The 19554-nt window shown below is 43.2% G+C and overlaps 1 protein-coding gene across 2 annotated transcripts in view; it reads right to left on the minus strand.

Annotated features, from left to right (window-relative positions):
* Positions 1–19554, minus strand: part of NAT10 (N-acetyltransferase 10) — a 150000-nt gene that overhangs the window by 40602 nt on the left and 89844 nt on the right. For both annotated transcript variants that reach the window (XM_078684254.1, XM_078684253.1), the window contains 6 exons: positions 12038–12162; positions 10787–10937; positions 9778–9874; positions 8846–8962; positions 7994–8095; positions 7828–7902 (listed from right to left, as the gene is read on the minus strand). In XM_078684254.1, the coding sequence (XP_078540380.1) occupies positions 7828–7902; positions 7994–8095; positions 8846–8962; positions 9778–9874; positions 10787–10937; positions 12038–12162 (667 nt within the window). The remainder of the gene's footprint in view (positions 1–7827; positions 7903–7993; positions 8096–8845; positions 8963–9777; positions 9875–10786; positions 10938–12037; positions 12163–19554) is intronic.

Raw genomic sequence — 19554 nt, forward strand, 5'->3', positions numbered from 1 at the left:
GACCCCTCATAACCATGATACGGTTTTATATTTTTACTTTGCCCGTTTGTATTATAGGGGTAGAAATAGCTTAAACCCATCGTGCGGATCAGGCTATTTGTCGAGGGACTCCTCCAGTTGACGATGAATTTCGCCACTGGTCTGTATTTAAAGTTGACTACTATGCAGTCTCCCTCTGTTGATTTAAATCTTGAGCCCACCCAATCTACTCTCTTCACATGAGAAATGGTCCCAATTATGTGAGAGGGAAGTGGCCTGTGTGTGGTTAGCCATTGCATGACCTTATTTTTTAGTTCCACATAGGACTCCCCCCTATTATCAGCCAGTTTGGGGACCCCAATCATGACTATTGTGTATGCATTAGATTCAGGTGGAAGATTTATATGGATAGATCTTTTTGCCGTCATCGGTTTAGGTTGATTTACCCCTGCTGTCTTAGAAGGAATATTCGCAGTTAATAAGGTAGGATTCCTCAATGACTCAGCATTTGCTATAACTGCTTCTAGAGAGTGACCCTCCGCAGCCCATTCACTGTCATCTGTTTCATCACATACCTGTATGATATGTGTGTTATTTGCGGGTGTAGCTACTACCTGCGGTGGGTTGGACACTACCTGTTTGGTTATTACTGGGTAGGTTATGCCTGGAGGTCCCTGTTGCTGAGATGATATCTGTTTAACAGTTTTGTTTGTTGTGGCACTAATATTGTTTACAATTTTAGTGTTATTATCTTTGAGGTTTGTACTTGCTGGAACAAAGGTAGAAGTTATATTGGGCATTTTTAGCAATTTAAGAATGCTAGAGGACACTTCATTTTGTGCTCTCTCGAATTTTCCTAGAGCCTTCTCTATGTTGACAATTCGTTTACTGATGGGCTGTAAGAGAGATTTAACCATAGTTTCTATTTCACTCAGAGAGGGTATTTTCATTATAGATATCGGGTCTGTTTGCCTTGTCTGATCTTTAACCGAAATACTCTCGACGTTGTTATCCTTTTCAATTCGGGATGTATCCGGGTCTTGGGTAGATGTCGGCAAAGACCCAGTTGTGGTTGATGCAGAAGATTACCTCCTGTCTAAGTTTCTGCCACATATCTTTAATTGAATGTTTCGATTTGCCTAATGGACAGTAGGTTTTTTTCGGTAAGTGTTTTATCTTTCGTTTTTTCTTATGGTACTGAATCTTACTTGTTGATTTATGAATTATCGTCGGTGTCAGTTCAGTAGCAGGTATGTGGCTCTCCACTAGTTGAACCTCTAGGTCTAAAGGCAATGTATGCAGGCAGCTTGGATTGCTATCTTGACTAGTCGACACCAGAGGGCTACTCTCCAGGGAGTACCCTGCAAGGCATTTAAGCAGGGGTTTCGATGTATTGTCCTTAATATGCGACCCTGGCAGATCTGTAAACGACTGCATTAATAATGATTCCTGAGAATTAATTGTGTCGTCCAAAATATGTATATTATCAGTGGTGTGCACAGACCGATTTGGAAAACACATATCTGGGGTCAAGGAAAGACGTCTCTCTGTGTCCTGGATAGCGTCCGCCACTACATTGATCGTTTTTTGTAGCATAAGATCTATGACAGTTATAGTGGGTAGTGGTGTGCTCACAGATTTTAATCTCGATGTGGATCTTGTTGCCATCGGAGTTTTCGGAACTTTAGTCATCCTTAAGAAGTAAACGTGTGACTATGCCCCGTGCATCAGGTACATGGGTTACCTTATTACAGGGTATCTTATCAAAAGATGTTGAGGGGGTGGCCCGTCCTGTCCCCTTCAGGCCCCTGAGGGCCACAGAGGGCCCACCCTTAGCCCGGGCTTCGCCCGGCGTCCCGCGAGCCGGTGATGGCGTCGTTTAAATGCGCCTCCTGGCGCTCAGAGATGATGATGCCGCCGACGCGGACCCCAGTAGGGCTGCTGGGATTTGTAATCCCGCCCCTCGCCTGTCTCCTCTCGGCGGCTCCCGCTCCAGTTGGAATACGAGCGGGAGAGCAGCGGGAGACTGGCGGGCGGGTCCGCAGGACGTGCTGTTACTTCGGCAGGGTTAGTGGCAATGTCAATTCACAAGTTCGTCACCCTCAGCATACACACGGGCATTGAAAGGAGATCCCCTATTGAGAAGGTAGAAGGTAGATGGTACGCATTGTCTGTTTTTGGATGACAAAGTCAAGTTTCTAAGTGGGACCCTGCATGCTACCTGCTTAAACATCAGTCTTAATCATAGGCTATAATCAATAATTGTATTCATAATTTTCCTCACACTAAAGTACATAAGAGTTAATCAGAGAAAAATCCCCAGAAATAGTCCCAATGCTAAATGGTACCAGTAAAAATGGGCAGGGAGTTTGGGGGGCAATGAGGCGGAAGGGATTACAGTCACAGTGTGTTTGATAGGATGGTCGTTAAAAGCTACATGCTCTGAGTCCAACTAGTCGTATCTTTGTAATGTAATGCTCAGCCTACTTATGTGTCTGTTAGAATGTTATGAATTAGAATGTTAATGAGCTTAGAGTCAGTTGATCTAAGGGCTGAGCGAGATACAGACTGCTCCTGGTGGGGTTCCTTACTTATATACTTAAGTTTCTTATTTATGTATATTTAAATTCCTGTGACCCTATCTTTAATATATTCACATGAAGATAATCAACAACGAATGGACAATTATTCATAACTTTACATCTGGCGACGTTTTTAAACGGACCTCCGTGTCAATTACAAGAGACTTTAAAAAGGAAAACGAAACGGAACGGAAAGAAGCTATGATTAAAATAATAAAAGACAAGGATCTTTGAAACAAAGAAAACCTTCTAAGCAGCTAAAACGATTGGCACCGAGAACCCCACTAGTGACATCCCACCGGTCGCCCTTCACATCAGATGTGCCAGTCTCTGCTCGGTTTTCCTTCTACTTATCCTGCCACCTTGTGAGTCCCTGCTTAAACAAACGTTTCATTACTTGACCGAAGTATGAAGACGAGTTCCGGTTGCAGAGCAGATTACAAAGAACCCAGATCAGAGAAAGAAATTTTGAACGAGTGACCGGAGGACAAGAGTTTGTATTCCGCTTTCTCCACGACTGATCTACACATCCATGTACTCTCAGTGACATGCTCTGTCTCGTGAAGAAGGGAGATTTACAGTTACCTCAGCTTCAGTGTATCAGGCGTTTACTATGAGCATTTTCTTAATTTTAAAACTTACATTTTACTCTTTCCTGACAACCTACAGTCCACAAGTCTTGTTTCGGACTTGAAGATGGAGTACAGTTCCTGTATGTACCGCACCGCAGGTGAGCCCATCGTGTTTGCAACGTTTATTTGAGTGCTCCCTTTTGTTTGTTTTCGCACCCGTACTGGCGCGACACATTGCAGTGACATTTTGCTTTAATTTTGGTCATTTTCAGCAACCTTTCAATGTGGCCTACCACTTGACTGTTTAACCGCCTTGCCACATTCAAATCCCGCTCGAGCTTATTACTGAGCGCACGCACTCAACGCATGCCACCTCACCTGCTTCCAGTGTCACCGTCATCCTCCTCTATGACGTGAGTCTGCTGTTTGTGTCATTGGAGAGCACGCTATTGACGGGAGCCTCCCGGTATCTCCCACGTTGACAACGACGTGCCGCCATTATGATTAACTCATCGTCTCATGTGCAGTCTACAGTCCATCTACCAAACTGAAATTTCAGTTTTCTTTACAGCGATGGGCACGCTTTGTTATTAATTTACCTATTGCCTGTCAGCATTCTCTACAGCGATAGGCATACTTTGTTTTAGTCTTTTCCAATGCAGTTAAGCATTTTCATCACAGCAATAGGCACGCTGTCACTGTTGCTCCAGACTTCCATTCCACACATTCTCGGCATGTGTTCGCAAAAAAAAAAAATTTGGAGCGCAGATCTTCCACAGATACTGAAATCATTTTCTCGAGAAACTCGTCACGTCGATCTACTGTTTATGAAAGTACAGTACTTTTATTTGTCACAACACTGCCTCCTAATGGTTATTTTCCATCATTACACTTCAATGATGAATTTATATACTTATGTGAATTAGAGATTGATAGTGCAGACGTCAAAAGTTCCATAGTGTTACCTTTACCAAGGAGTTTTATAGTATGCAGATGATATCACTTTTCTCTGCTATAATATTTCTAATATTATTTATTTACAGTTACATTAATAATACGTTTAATGATTTAACTTTTACGGCGTTTAAAAAGTTAAAATACAACGATGTTGTACCACTATTTTACTGTTAAAAAAAAAAAAAAAAAGGAAAAATGCAAAGGCATTCTCTTCTGTGATTTTAACCATACCAATGCAAATGCATTCGTCTGTGCACTGTTCTTAAAATTTATGGTTTATTAGTTGTGGTTTCTAGAAATGCAAATGCATTCTCCTTCGCACTAATGCAAATGCATTCATCTGTGCACTGTTCTTAAAACTCATAGGTTATTACTGAGGGCCCGATGTAGGTAGCCCTTTACCGATCGGAATCGGCCGAAAATACCGATTTTCGGCCGTTTCCGATCGGTAAAGGGCTATGGAGATGTAGGGGCACATTTTCGGTAATTTTACCGAATCGTTATCATTACCGAATCGGTAATATGTACCGATTCGGTAATGATAACGATTCGGTAAAATTACCGAAAATGCAATGTAGGTAGCCTATGTTCCATCAGCACATGGCTTACAGAATCGGTATTTTACCATGGAATACAAATCCATGGTAAAAAACCGATTCCTGTGTACATGCACATCTGTGCATGTACACATGTGCCATGTGACAGACAGACGTGCCCTTAGGGCATGTCTGTGTGCCACATTGCACACATGCCCGTTTTGGGGGTGCTAGAGGGTGTCAAAGTGACACCCCCTGCACCCTTGTGAATTCTTTAATTACCGATTCGGTAAATACCGATTCGGTAATGCCTAATCATTCCTATGGGCTTCAAAGCCCATAGGAATGAATGGGCATTACCGATTCGGTATTTACCGAATCGGTAATTAAAGAATTGTTAAGGATTCGGTAACGAATCCAGATGTTGGGACCTACATCCCATTTACCGATTTTGAAATACCGAATCGGTAAAATTCGGTATTTCAAAATCGGTAAATGGGATTTACCTACATCGGGGCCTGAGTCCCTTAAAAATGCAAATGCATTTAACTGTGCACTGTTCTTTAAATTGATGGTATTTATTAAGTGTGCACTGTTCTTTAAATTGATGGTATTTATTACGCGTGGTCCTTTAGAAATACAAATACATTCGTCTGTATACTGTTAACCACACCAAGCTTTTAAGCTCCACTGGTACAAGCTTTTAAACTCCTCAGGTTCTCTGAAATGCAAATGCATTCAACTGCACACTGTTCTTTAAATTAATAGTATTTATTACATGGGGTTCTTTAGAAATGCAAATGCATTCGTATGTGTACTATTAACCTCACCAAGCTTTTAAGCTCCACAGGTACAAGCTTTTAAGCTCCTCAGGTTGTTTGAAATACAAATGTATTTGACTGTACACTTTTCTTTAAGTTGATGGTATTTATTAGGTGTGGTCATTAAGAAATGCAAATGCATTTGTCTTTATACTCTTAACCACACCAAGCTTTTAAGCTCCACTGGTATAAGCTTTTAAGCTCCTCAGGTACATTTCATGTATTGCAATTTATGCACATGTTGTACTGTTTTTATGCTACTTATGTGTGATGTGTCCCCATCTATTTAATATGTTTAACATACATTCATACTGTTACACACATTTCTTTGTGTGTTATATTGTTTTTATGGTGTGTTCCCCACATCATGGTGTGTCCCCACATCTACTTATGTGGTGTGTCCTCATCTGAGTGGTGTGTCCCCACCATAATTTTTCATACTGTTTTATGGTGTCACATCTACATATGTGGTGTGTCCTCATCTATTTAATGCTTTTAACATTTTGTGTGTATATTGTTTCATAGTGTGTCCCCACTTCTACTTATGTGGTGTTTATACGGTGTCATGTTTTCTTTTCAGATTGTACTCTTGTATTATTTCATGTTAGCCCGGCCAGCTTTCATGATCTTTGTACCTGAGTCGCTTCCTGTTCGTATTGTGGGAGTACTTTGGTTGTTTGTTTTTGGAAAAAGAGAGATGAGTGATTGAGTTGTCTTTAGTGCCTTCAGTCCCTCTTAATTAATTTTCCAGTCTTCTTCATTGTTTCCTCCATTCACTATTTTATCTTTTCATCTCAGTTTCTCCTTTTATCATTATAAAAATATTCACTACCTTATCTTCTCATTGAGTTGTCTTTAGTGCCTTCAGTACCTCTTAAATAATTTTCCAGTCTTCTTCATTGTTCCCTCCATTCACTATTTTATCTTCTCATCTCAGTTTCTCCTTTTATCATTATAAAAGGAGAGATAATGTAATGTAATGCTCAGCCTACTTATGTGTCTGTTAGAATGTTATGAATTAGAATGTTAATGAGCTTAGAGTCAGTTGATCTAAGGGCTGAGCGAGATACAGACTGCTCCTGGTGGGGTTCCTTACTTATATACTTAAGTTTCTTATTTATGTATATTTAAATTCCTGTGACCCTATCTTTAATAAATTCACATGAAGATAATCAACAACGAATGGACAATTATTCATAACTTTACAATCTTGCATACACCTGAACACCCACCAAGTGAACAGTGTATGTAGTGAACAGTGTATGTAGTGGACAGTCTTTCTGTGTAGAATTCTGAGAGCACAATTTTAGTAAGACAGGGAAAGGCTGTTACCTGGTGAGACAGGTGAACAATGAAAAACGCACTCACGCAAAAATAAACAGACAAGCAAAGTTGTTAGTCCCCTTCATACAGCAGAACAATCTACAACTTTGCAACAGACAGGAGAGCTATGCCTTGCTCTGCAGATTTAGAACTGGCAATATGCATATGTGTTTATCTATCTACCTCCTCATTCTGTTTGCTATGCTACATCTGTCTGAGGAAACCCAGGAATAGAGAATTTAAAGTAGACAGACTCAAGTAAAGCACAGGGAGCCAAGGAAAAAAATATTTTGTGAAGAAGGACCGAAAACAATAGTTAGTTAGTGGTCACTTACGAATTAAAGACCTTTAAGCATGGGAATCTAAGCAGGTGACACCACTGCAACAGGCGTAATAACTGGCGTGCAGGAGCACCTCAGAGTATCAAGAGATCACTGAGGGTTTTAAAAAAAAAACACCGAAAGCTTCCTCTGAGAAAGACGCTCTCGCCCAATGTTCCAGGAAACCTAGCCGCCATGGCACAAGGATAATAAACCAAAGAACACCAGACACAGGGCAAGTAGAGGGCAGATTTGGGTCAACCACAAGTACACAAGGAACCAAGAATCCTTAGATACTTCGGATCCCAAACCCAATGGACATGGGTGATGTGGACAAGTGTATGACATGAATGCCCCACTGGGATGACCCATAACATAATTATAACACACCGAGGTAGGCTGGAAGGCTCACTTACACTATATCTGATCACTCACATTTACTTAGATGAGTGAAAGGTTGACCCCCACACCGCTACAGAGTAAACCTATAACTGAAGACCATCTGCTTATGAGAACTTAAAGCATTCAGAGGCCGTAGTAACTAGGGAATATTGTGCTAAAAAAAATAAGCAGCATAACACACCGCCTCGTAAATACATCTGTGCTTTTCCTGCCACTCCCACTCCACATTTGACTGACTATTTACCAGCCTGTGAATGAGATTGCTAAAATAAGTACTAAGCACCATTTGGTCGTGGGTTTTCATAAAACTATACCTCAAAAAAATTAATACATACCCCCTGATAGTCCGGGTGAACTGCAATGCGAACAACTCTAGCACCAGAGAGACTGCCAAAATCTGGATCTTGGAACTACACAAAGCAACAGAGCAAATTATTCACAAATAAACGGGCGATCCATATATAATTAATAAAACAAATATATACACGCACATTAATTTACCTGCTCCGATACTGTCCAGGGGATGAGGTCTCCTGAAGCTTTCATTCCCCGTGACAGACTGCTCAGGATAGAGTGACGAGAGATCTCACCCTCTAGACACACCTGTCGGTTATGGGATAATGAAGATGGAAAGCTCATGCATGACGATGGAACAACAAAAGATTGGTTAAAGCATTATACCCTTCTAGACTGCATACTAGGAGCACCCCGCTGGATGGACGCTACTGCTCTGGACCTTGCTGTGTGGCATGATCACTCAGACTGGTATGGGAATTTTGAAAGATGCTTCCTAATCAAGAGTGATGACGAAGGGACAGTGCATTAAAGAGTTTAGATAATAAATAGTGCTGTTCCAATAATGTATTGCATAGAGCCCCAAATGAACCTTAGCAAAGTGCATGCATTTTGTACCTTGGAAAGGAAATGGAATATGGCATATCCATTTATTGCAGAACCCAAGTATCATGTAAAATGCACTACTTCATTGGAGTCCCGCTTTTCCATACGGGCGGCGGGATTCTCCCTGTCCATACATACATACAAGAGACCTTCAAACTTATTTTGCGCCAATCAAAAATGGATACCACTAAATAGCATAGCGTTTTTGTTTTTTTTCCTATTAAACCGCATCTTTCTTATGGTTGAAATAATGCACCAGGAAGTGCAACTATTTCAGCGGTGTAATCAAATTAGTGATTGTTCCCCACAATGGACTTTCCATGCATAGTGTACATTTTTCAGAAGGCAGTTATTGTCTGCACTCTGTAATAAACCAAAGGCACCTACTCTATGAAAAATTAATTGTGCTGACTGTATCAATCTGCATGTATATCACATGCAAGTCACTAGTACCTGAACAACAGCAAGCACTTCAGGAAGGGAATTCTGGGTGGGTGGGACAGGTGGCAACAGGCAAAACAGGTGATGTGCAGGAGCATCTGACAGCAGCTGAAGATCATTAGGAGAATTCTATAGGGACCAAAAAAAAACACTGACGTAAACATCTTGCCCTCTGCTGTTTAAAGTTTAAATTGTGTGAGTACAGACTTTGTTTTATGAATACAACAACTCGGCACTACAGGACTGTATAAAATGTCCTGGATCATTCTAAACAATGAATAACTACAAATGTGCACTCCATTGAAGAGTTTTAGCTTGTCATCGCCTTTACAGACCAGAATCAGCCATATGCAAATAAGTCTATGTTCTATCCCAAAAGGAACAGTCCAGCCAAAACGCCAGGCCCCATGCCCTCCAAACAGCAACATATGGAATCAAAGATGTTTTGAACCTGTTGCGCCTCATCAGTGAAGTACAGCTTCTCGTGAGCCATCCCTCACATTCAAGGTTGCAATCTGATGACCAAAATTATTAGGAATCTACATTTATCTTGATAACAAGGACACCAGGAAACACATTAGGGAAACTAATCACAAAAACACTATCCAAGAGGATTATCCTTGCCAATTATTTACAATTCATTATTAGGAAAAGTAACATCAAGCCAACTGACAAGTACAAACACATTTGACAATATCTACGAGACAACTTTCTTTCATCAGGGACACTGAGCAAATCTGGGTTACTCTGCCTTGCCACTACCCACACTATGGCAGACCTGATCCGTTTATCAAGTACAACTCCATACTCCAATAGTCCAAGTGTCCAGAAACGTTACACTTTTGCACAATGTGCTATTAAAAGTATCACCTTGTGGTCCTTTATTTGTATTACTTACAATTTTGATGTAACCTTGGTCCCAGGTGGAGCACATACAGGCCTACCTTATAGTGAGAAGCCACATAGAGAGCCATGAGTCGTTGAAGAAAAGCTTCTGATGCCTTGTGGTAGCAGAACAGCGTGTCCCGATTTACATAATACCTGAAGGTGACTTGTATTAAGGGCAAACAATGCAGACAAATGGGCACAGGAAAGGTACATTCAAAGACATGTCTCTTATGGAGCACACTCTACCAGGCAGTGAGATGTGCATCTCGAAAACATCAGTCAGTATCCAAGACACAAAATAATAACATTCATTAACTAATCTATGTAAATTACACATATTTGCATGCATTGCATATTCACTTGTTATCTCTTTAGTAATTTCTTAGTCAGTTAGACAGTTAAGAGGTCCTGTCAATTACCTACATTACAATGAAAATCAGGGTAAAAAAAATAATTGGAGGTAATAACCAGCCGATCAAGCCAGGAGCACATCGGGGCAATAATCTACCAGATTTGTTTCTAAAAGAGCATGGTACTGGCTGGAGCAGTTATTATAGCAATGATCAACAAAGGCTGATCAACTAATTCAGCACTGATCATTATAATGGCATCACAATGTAAACTATGATGCAGAACAGCCATGTAGAACTTCATACATACGCATCACAGATCAAAGAGGGGACACATGCCTCTGTAAACTAGCATAAGAAAACAGACTCTAAGAATAAGATTATAGGCTGCTGATAACTGAACAATAATTTGATGTATTCAGTAACAGAAAGATAGGAGTTATAAGACATTTAGACGACAAGAATATAAGAGCCATACTCATAGTAACTCCATCTACTTTTACTTGTTAACTTTATGCTGGCTTTGACCATGTACAGCGCCCCACTGTCTTTTGTAGGTATGAGGTCAAAACATACCATATACAAAGTTAAGAAATGCTGCATCACCTTATTGAAGGAGTCAATTCTAACTACTAAGAATGCACATCAAAGTATTGTAGGTGCTAAAACATGTGTCACAGAAGCTCCACCCGAGCTACAATTGCTGGAAGGATACAAGTCACAGGTCTCCGGCAAGGGGCAGCCAGAGATGATTCTGGTAATGTTCAGGCAATCCAGGCACAACAGCTCATTCAGCCACTTCTCCACCGCGTCGCCTGGAGCATATCGGATCGACTCATGGAGGGAGACCTCGTGCAAAGTTCGAGCTGGTAAAGAATAATATTCAGATTATTTCCCACCGTACAATTTCTGATCCTTCTAAGGCATTCTTAGCTTCAACAACGGAGATGCATTATCAATGGTTCAGTCACAGTACAACCCCAGCAGGCAGCTTATCAAAAAATAAAGTTACTTGACAAATCACTCTGGAGCTGGTTACTCAATACATTGATGCCTTCACGTCAACTTTTTGTACCATCAATCGATACAGTTTAAGTTTAGCAAATTGAAGGTCCCACAACTGAATTGCTTTCCCCATTACTCACATACAGGTACCCAGTAAAAGCCCTGAAGAAAAACCTGATAAATGAGAAAACGGGTTTGGAAACTCGTCGACTGTTTCACGAACTTTTCAACCCCAAAGGGTCACGAACATAACTGTGCACACTCTATTGGTGTATGCACTTAATAAAGTTATACACATAAGAAATATGCCCTTGTGGGAGCAATCCTTGAATATGGATAAATGAACCAGAGCAGGACTGCTAGTAATCAATTACTAGGATACTAGTACAATTGTTTAATTTTGTTTTGTAGACATTGTTTTGTAATTCATCTAATGTGCAATTGTGTTGTGTAAAAAGAGTGTATATATTTGTATGTAAAGAATCATCTTTTATATGTATGGCAATGTATAAACCTCGGACAAATGTTCTAATATACATAAAGTGATGTAACTTACCATGATAAAATAACTTATCAATACCCAAGAATTAAAATTATGGGTATATAATCTGCTGTGAATAAAAGAGCAGCAGAACTCAATCGTGACCGGATGTCTTTGATTATAAATTGACGTCAAGGGAGGTGGGGCTTGGGTAATATTGAAAGTTTATTCAGTACTATCCAATAATACTGCAACAAAGAATGGGGGACATGACAGTAACTAGGAAACGTAAAGGAAGCAACACAGATGGAAGTACCTCAACTACAAGTATTAACGGACTGGGTGTTAAAAAGGAGGAGATACACATGAAGGGCAGGAGTGCAAGAGAAAGTGGAGAAGGAAAGAGGAAAGCAGAGAAAGAATCAGAAAGCATAGAAGAGGCAGCTAATGAAAGGAGGGAGTTGGGGGCCCATAAATTACCTGATGACAGTTTTGTAGTAGTTGTCGACTTGTTTTCGGCTGTCATGCTGACCTGGCTTTGAGCGCTCTGTTGTCTTAGCTGCTGTATCAGCTTTAGTGACAAGGACCGGCCTGTACCCTCGTACCTACGAACAAACAAGAGGCAGTCGGAATTGTGCATATATATCACCGCACAACAACATTTCGATATGGAATTGATTTATTCACAGATCTGTAGGATGAAGCCACACAGCCTCTCTCTGTACAGGAAATCTGGATCAGCAATACAATGTATCTCTTACTACAGTTTCCTTCACCCTATCCATGCTGATGATGGAACCGCTCCATCATCAGCTGCGGTGGCGCTGTACTGATGACGGAGCGGTTCCGTCATGGCCCGGCCGCCGCGCCTGCGCTGGACGTTCCATTGAGCGGGCGGGGCCATGACGGAACCGCTCCGTCATGAGCACAGCTCAACCGCGGCTGGTGACGGAGAGGTTCCGTCACCAGCATGCGTCCGCTGCGTGGCCCCCCCGCCCCCTTAGCGCTGCGGCGAAATAGCCGCCGCAGCGATGTGGTTAACAACATGCTGGTTGTGCAGATTGCTGGTGAGACGCCAGAAGTGCACTGTACAGGACACCCAACACCTTTTAGAATGCACTGTCCAAACATACACTCACAGGTGGAATAGTCAGTACCAGTTTAAAAGATTAGAGTGAACATACACTTTTGAAGGACATACTGCATCTCTGCTTGTATATTCACCTTGCATCTGTTAGTAAGATTAGGGAGTTTAACTCTCGCTGTTAAGGCCTATGTCTAGTGGCAGGCCAAAATTCAAGCAGGGCTGAAAGAACTTTACATCCTTTAAAAGTCTATAAATTGATTACTATTGATTAGTATATCAAGAACACTGGATAATATTGTTATTATTAAAAGTGCTATGGAGTGGCAACAGCTTTGGCAAACACGGCCATTTACAGTTAACAAAATTACCTTTTTTCTTGTCCTATATCTATAGTTTTACATTCAGTGAAAAAAATATCTATAGCAGATCGCAGGAAGTACCTACTAAACTTTTTAAAATATTATTAACTGCCAGAGCTATATAGAGCTCAATATTTATGAGTCTTTAGAAGCTTTCTAAATTTTGTGAAACAATTGCTATCATCCAGCACAAACAAACACCTTTTATGAACCTTCAAGGGAAGATCTGCTCCTAGGAATAGTACTTTAACCTGAGACCTGGGGATTGCATACAGAGGCCTGGGCAATTTATTCACCTACTGGGCTAGTACACAAGATAACTGTTCTTTGGGACAGTCTAGTTCAGAGTTGCAAGTAATAGTTTTCTGATAAACCACTTAAATCATGCTGAAATGCTGTAGAAAATATAGTGTGCCACATTAGCACAGAGATATGTTGTATCGAAAGGTGCCCCAACCTCAGCACAAAGCACCGAAATGTGGAAGCTGTTTAAGTGGAATTCCTGCACACAGTGATGGTAGAGCTCCCAATTATGGTTTATTTTAACAACTTTTCTAGTGTTCATCTTTTCCCTGGCCAACGACGCTTGAACAACAACTTGCTTTTTGTCTATTTATTTCATTTGTGTATTGCTCGCATTGCAATATAAGCAGGGTTACTGGAAATACGCAGCAGGAGAGGCCAAAATTATGGGCAGGATTGACTAAATTATGCAGCAAGAAAAGGTAAATTATGTGGTGTAATGCATAATATTCTGTGATAGTACTACTTCATTATTTTGTCATTTTTACACAGGTTAACGTTATTTTGGCAGAGACTTCAGCTCATCCGAACCAGGTTAACAAAAAAATCTCGCAAGAAGCAATAGAAAGGTGACCAACCTTTGTGAATTGACTTCCACTACATGTCAGCATTTGTCTGTGCATTCTTAGTAACCTTTGATCTGCTTGAGCTATAAACAACTTTTCGTTTAAAATCTGCAGATTGTGCAGCAGTTGATGGACAGTGTGGCAAATCCATAATTATGTGTAAAAGTCCACACCCTAAAAATCGTGTAATTCAGGTGATCGTGCTTATGACTTTTTGCCCATGTGTTTTGAAGGGAAGGCTGAATATGAGACCTATCAGTAGACTCTCAAGCTGACCATGTTAGTGGAAAATAAGAATTTCAAGCCTTTTCTACATTTCCTGATTCTCTTCTCAATGTCAAAGTCGAAGGGAGGGAATTCTAAAGGACTGCAAGTACATGGATTATGGGTGATATACCGGAGGCAAGGGTCGGGCAAATTTGGAAATTTATCATTCCAGACTAGGCACAGATGATTTCACTTCTCTAGCACATTTTGTATTATGACCAAAGAATGCCTGAAGCAGAAGAGTTAAGTCCAAGATTTGCTAAACCAAATAACCCTGCTGGTGCTTTTTGTACTTGAAAGAGTACACTCTCACCAAGTCTGTTACAGAGCAAAGTCCTTCCGACAACTAACCAAAATATTCTTGCGGACAGTCAATACAGACAAAAATAAATAAATAATTCAGTGTGTGAATAGATACAGGTTCAAGTTACTAACTTGGTCCAGTTATTATTGCGTATACAAACAGAGGACAAAGCAGGAGAGCGACAAATGAAATAACAGTATGAAGCTACACCCAGCTCCTGATCTGTTAAAAATGCTTGATGAGTCGCTGCCTCAAAAACTGGGAAAAGTAAGAGCATCCAGCTAGAGGAAATATTTCACTGTTAAATGTCACAAAAACACATAGCAGGATTAAAGAGAACAGTACACCTACATGAGCAAGAAGTATAAGGTGAATCGCATTCCCAGCCTTCCAATCAGAGGTGCTCCGGGTCTATGAGGACGTGCTGCTGCCTACAACCTTCCTTTTTCTTTCCTGCTCGGCACCACAGATAAGTACCGTTTTACTCTGCTCTTCGGGGCGGGTATGGTTTGGTAGATAAATGGTTTTATTTTCACCGAGTAGCTGTTGACTACGCATTTATGCTTTATTGGGGACATGCGCACTTTAACAGCCGAGTGCTTGAGTGCAGTGCCTCTACATTTATTTGCGTATTTTTTCTGTCCATTTTTATGCGCTTTGTCTAATTGTATATTCCTTGCCAGTAATCTTTAACTCCTCACAGGCGGGCCGCGGGAGGCTTCGCGGCTCCACTTGCGGCCCCTCAGAAGGTGCGGTGTGGCGCGGAGGTGTCGGGGCGCGCGTCCGCGTCTCATTGATCCAGGGCCCGCTAGGCGCGACGAGATCAAAGAGCGCAGATCGTTTCCTAAGCCTACATTGCCTTCCTTAGCGCTGGAAGCCTTTACGCCTGCTTAGGCAGGCCAGTATTTAAATAACAAAGTCTCTCCCAGGGCAGGACAGGGAACCAAAACCGGCCCTGGCAAAGTGCTCGGCCGGCCCCCCCTCCCCCGGGGGTTTGGAGGTGCCGCCGAGCTCTTGGCCGTGGCCGGTTTTCGGCCGATTTTGTTACAGAGCCGATTTTGCAGCTATGCTGCAAAACCGCCCTGTAATAAAACCGCCAGCCTCCCACCCGTGTGGCGCACCGGGGGATTACCCGGTGCCCGCAAGGGCCAGTCCGGCCCTGGTCTCTCCTATGCCAGCATCGCGGGTCGGTATGACGGATAGTAAGACCTGGGACAGCCTGAGTGCTGGTGTTAGCGCTAGAAGAGAGACAGCAGTTGATTCGGGTGCCTTTGACCGTCTAAAAAGGTGTTTTTGGCTAGATCTGGTGATGCCTTCCCCCCCCCCCCACCACCTCCAGTAGCCCCGGACCATTCCCCTTTGCCTGTCGAAGATGAGGATTCCTTGGAGGAATCAGCGGACGTAGCCGGCCCTTCCAGGCCTTGGCGTCCCGCAGAATCCTTAGCCACAGACACGCAAGAGAGCGAAGAACAATCTGATATGCTAGTCCTCAAAGCCCTTGTCCACCCCCATTCATCGGAATGGACCCCCTCTTCTAAAGTATCAACCTTCGTGGCGGGACGCTTACGGAAACCTCTTGAAAAGGAGGTGCAAGCTTGTCTTAAAGCGGAGTGTCCACGGCCAGCCCTCCCAGGCAAGGTAGCGTTGACCCCGGAGGTTGACCCTTCCTGCAGAAGTATATCCGCGATCCCAAAAAAGGGATCTGCCGCTCCTGGCGGGCGTGTCAGGACAAACTGCTAGATATCGCAGGCCCCATAACTAAGGTACTGGAGCTTGCAGAGGAAGCCAAAGCCCCAGGTACCCCTCACTCAGCAGACAGAATCTTTAACTGGGCTCAGCGCGCTATAGTCTTCCTGGATGATGCAAATTGTGCCCTCTCTACAGAGAGGAGATGCTAGTTCCTTATCAAAGTAGACCCGAAGTTGGGTGACCTCGCAGCTTCGGAGGCGGAGCAATATCACAGGGCGGTCTGTTCGGAGAGCCCTTTATAAAGGAGTTGACCAAGTTTGTGACCACCTTTACTACGCCTGAAAATGCACAGTCGTTAATAAAGCAAGTGTTTCACCCTAAGGTTTTCGTGGGGGCCGGCCTTGGCAGAGGGCGCTCGACCAGCCGCTTCTACACACAAAGCCCTCAATGAGGTAACAGCAGGAAACAGCAGGAAGCAGCAGGATGCAGGAAGAAAAGAATTTGTACAATCGCTACGTGGCTCCAGAGGCTGCGGTGGAAGAGGAACAGGCAGAAGCAACATGCCTAACTCAGGTGAGACTTCCTACTCTTTCCCCTTATATGGTGGGCAGAAGGTTGGCATACTTCGTAGACAACTGGTAGGCTATTACTGCAGACGCCTGGGTATTACAAACCATCCAGGGGTTTCTTATAGAATTTTACGGTTCCCCGGTTCAAGATGTCGGTCCTCGTCTACTGGTTTTTGAAGAGGATCAGGTCCCCCTCATAGACCAGGTAACCGATTTGTTGCAAAAAGGAGCAGTGCTCCTGACACACCTTCATCCCAGAGAGTTCGTGAGCAACATTTTTATAGTCGACAAAACAGATGGGGACAATGTCCGGTGATCAACCTGAAGGAGTACAACCAGTGGTTGATATACCGATATTTCAAGATGGAGAGCATCCATCTGCTCCAAGATCTCCCCCAACCAGACGATTGGTTGGTTCGCCTAGACTTAAAAGACGCATACTTGGTGGTACCCATTTTTCCCCCTCACCGTCGGTTTCTGCAGTTCATGTAGAAAGACAGAGTGTTCGAATTCCCTTCCCTTCCCTTCGGTCTGTCATCAGCCCCATGTGCCTTACCAAGGTGCTGAAGCCAGTGCTAGAAACACTACGGGCCAGAAGATTTCGCCTCATTATTTACTTGGACGATCTCCTTCTTCTAGAGCAATGTCCAATCAAACTCTCGCAACATTTGCAGGTAACAATAGACCTTCTCCAAAACTTGGGGTTTATCATCAACACCAAGAATTCGAGCCTGACCCCGTCCCAGCAGTTGACTTTTCTGGGGTTTGTGGTGAACTCGATATCGTGTACTCTGAGCTTCCAGCTCGCAAGATATCCAAGATCCGCAGAGAGCTCAGTTGAATGCCTGCACGCCAGTCCACCTTGCTTCACCAGGTGGCGAGTCTGGTGGGACTGTTGAGTTCCTTAATCTAAGCGAACATCTCGGGCCCGCTCCATTACAGAGCGTTGCAACGCCTGAAAGCTTCACATCTGCACAAAGGCCTCCAATATTCGCATCAAGTTCCATTGACCAACGAAGTTTGCATAGAGATGACATGGTGGCTCAACCATATGGAGGCCTAGAATGGGAAGGCCATTTTCAGCTCCGAACCGGACTTGGTAATAGGGAAAATCGGGATGGGGGCCTGCTGCAGGGACTCCTTTACCGGAAGAAAGTGGTCGGAGACGAAGAGCAGCTCCACATCAATTGCTTAGAATTGATGGTGGGGTCCTTTGCAATACAGTGCTGGACAAAGGACAGAGCAGCTTGCAGTGTGCTCTTGAAAATGGACAATGTATCCGCCGTCCGATATATCAATCACTTAGGGGGTACGAAGTCCAAGGCGTTGGCAGACCTAGCCAAGGATTTTTGGACCTTCTGTCTGTCCTACAACATCTCCGTGACGGCGGAATATCTCCCTGGGGAGTCCAATGTAATAACGGATTGGTGCTCCAGGTGTTGGTCAGACATGAGCCTCTGGTAGTTACATCCTCCCACCTTTCAGCGTCTCCACGAAGTCTGGGGTCCATTCTCAGTGGACCTCTTTTGCATCCTGGTTGTACCATCAACTCCCGCACTTCTTCAGCTAGATGCCAGATGCAAGATCACAGGCACAAATATGGTGACAATCACATAGAGATGCTGCAACAAGTGTGGTTTCCAGTTCTTCTGGAACTTTCTTGGGATTCTCCAATCCTTCTACCCCCGAACCTTTTCTCTTGAAAGATCCTCAGGGCAATCCCCCCCTCTAATCCTACAAGGCCGGATGCCCTGGATGGCATGGCGGATTTCGGGCATCGTTGGCGAATTTCTGGCCTGTCGGCAGTGGCTCAAACATTGCTGGAAGCAGCCTGACCAGACAGTACTAGCAAACGCTACAATTTGGCTTGGTCCGTTTGTGTGTTAGAGGCAACCACAATCCCTTGGGGTGCGAAGTGGTGACCGTTATGAATTTCTTAGCCTCGCTGGCCACGCAGGGCTTGGCATACCACTGTTAATTCTTACAGATTGGCGATTTCAGCTGGGCATCTTCTAATGGGGAAACATCTTCTCATTTGCGATCTATTGCGCGGCAGCTGCCTTTCACTTCCCCCGGAACCCAAATACTCCGCTTTGTGGGATGTTAATACGTTTTTGCGATTGTTTCAGTCCGGGTAGCCTAATAAATATCTCTCCCGTAAAGAGCATTCTGCCAAGTTGGCCATGCACCTCTCTTTGGTGTCCTGTTGTCGTGTGTCCGACGTTAGAGCACTGGACATTACTGACCGTGTATTTACTCCAGAGGTAGTTACCTTTCATGTAACACGCGGGACTAAGTCAGATTCCAGGGTAATATCTTATCCTGCTTTTGACAAAGCACCTAAATTGTGAGTTGTGAGATGCCTTAAAGAATACGAGATCATGACAGGAGAGAATCGCCCTGTGGGCGAATGCCAGCTTCTCATTTCCTTAAGGATGCCTTTCAAAGCGGTTTCCCTACCTACAATCGCTTGTAGGGTCAGATGGGTGATGCAAGAAGCGGGCATTAATGTCTTGCAGTATGGAGCACACATTACGAGGAGCGATGGCTTCTAAAGTATTTACGTTAGGCGCCAGATTAGAAGACATTCTTAACACTGCAGACTGGTCTTCAAACTCTATGTTTAAAAGGTCTTATTTTAAACCAGTTATAAATATGGCGTCCTTGGTGGTGGATAAGCTTTGAACGAGCATAATCCTCGCCTCCGGTCCAGACATAAAATGAAAAATGTCCTAATAATCATGACGGAAAGTTTCAATTCTTTTAAGGACGAGGAGGCGAGGATTATGCTGTACTTCAGGTTGTAGGCAGCAGCACATCCTCAGACCAGGAGCACCTCTGATTGGAAGGCAG

This window comes from Lissotriton helveticus, chromosome 3_2, assembly GCF_964261635.1.
Source record: "Lissotriton helveticus chromosome 3_2, aLisHel1.1, whole genome shotgun sequence".
Classification (NCBI taxonomy): domain Eukaryota; kingdom Metazoa; phylum Chordata; class Amphibia; order Caudata; family Salamandridae; genus Lissotriton; species Lissotriton helveticus.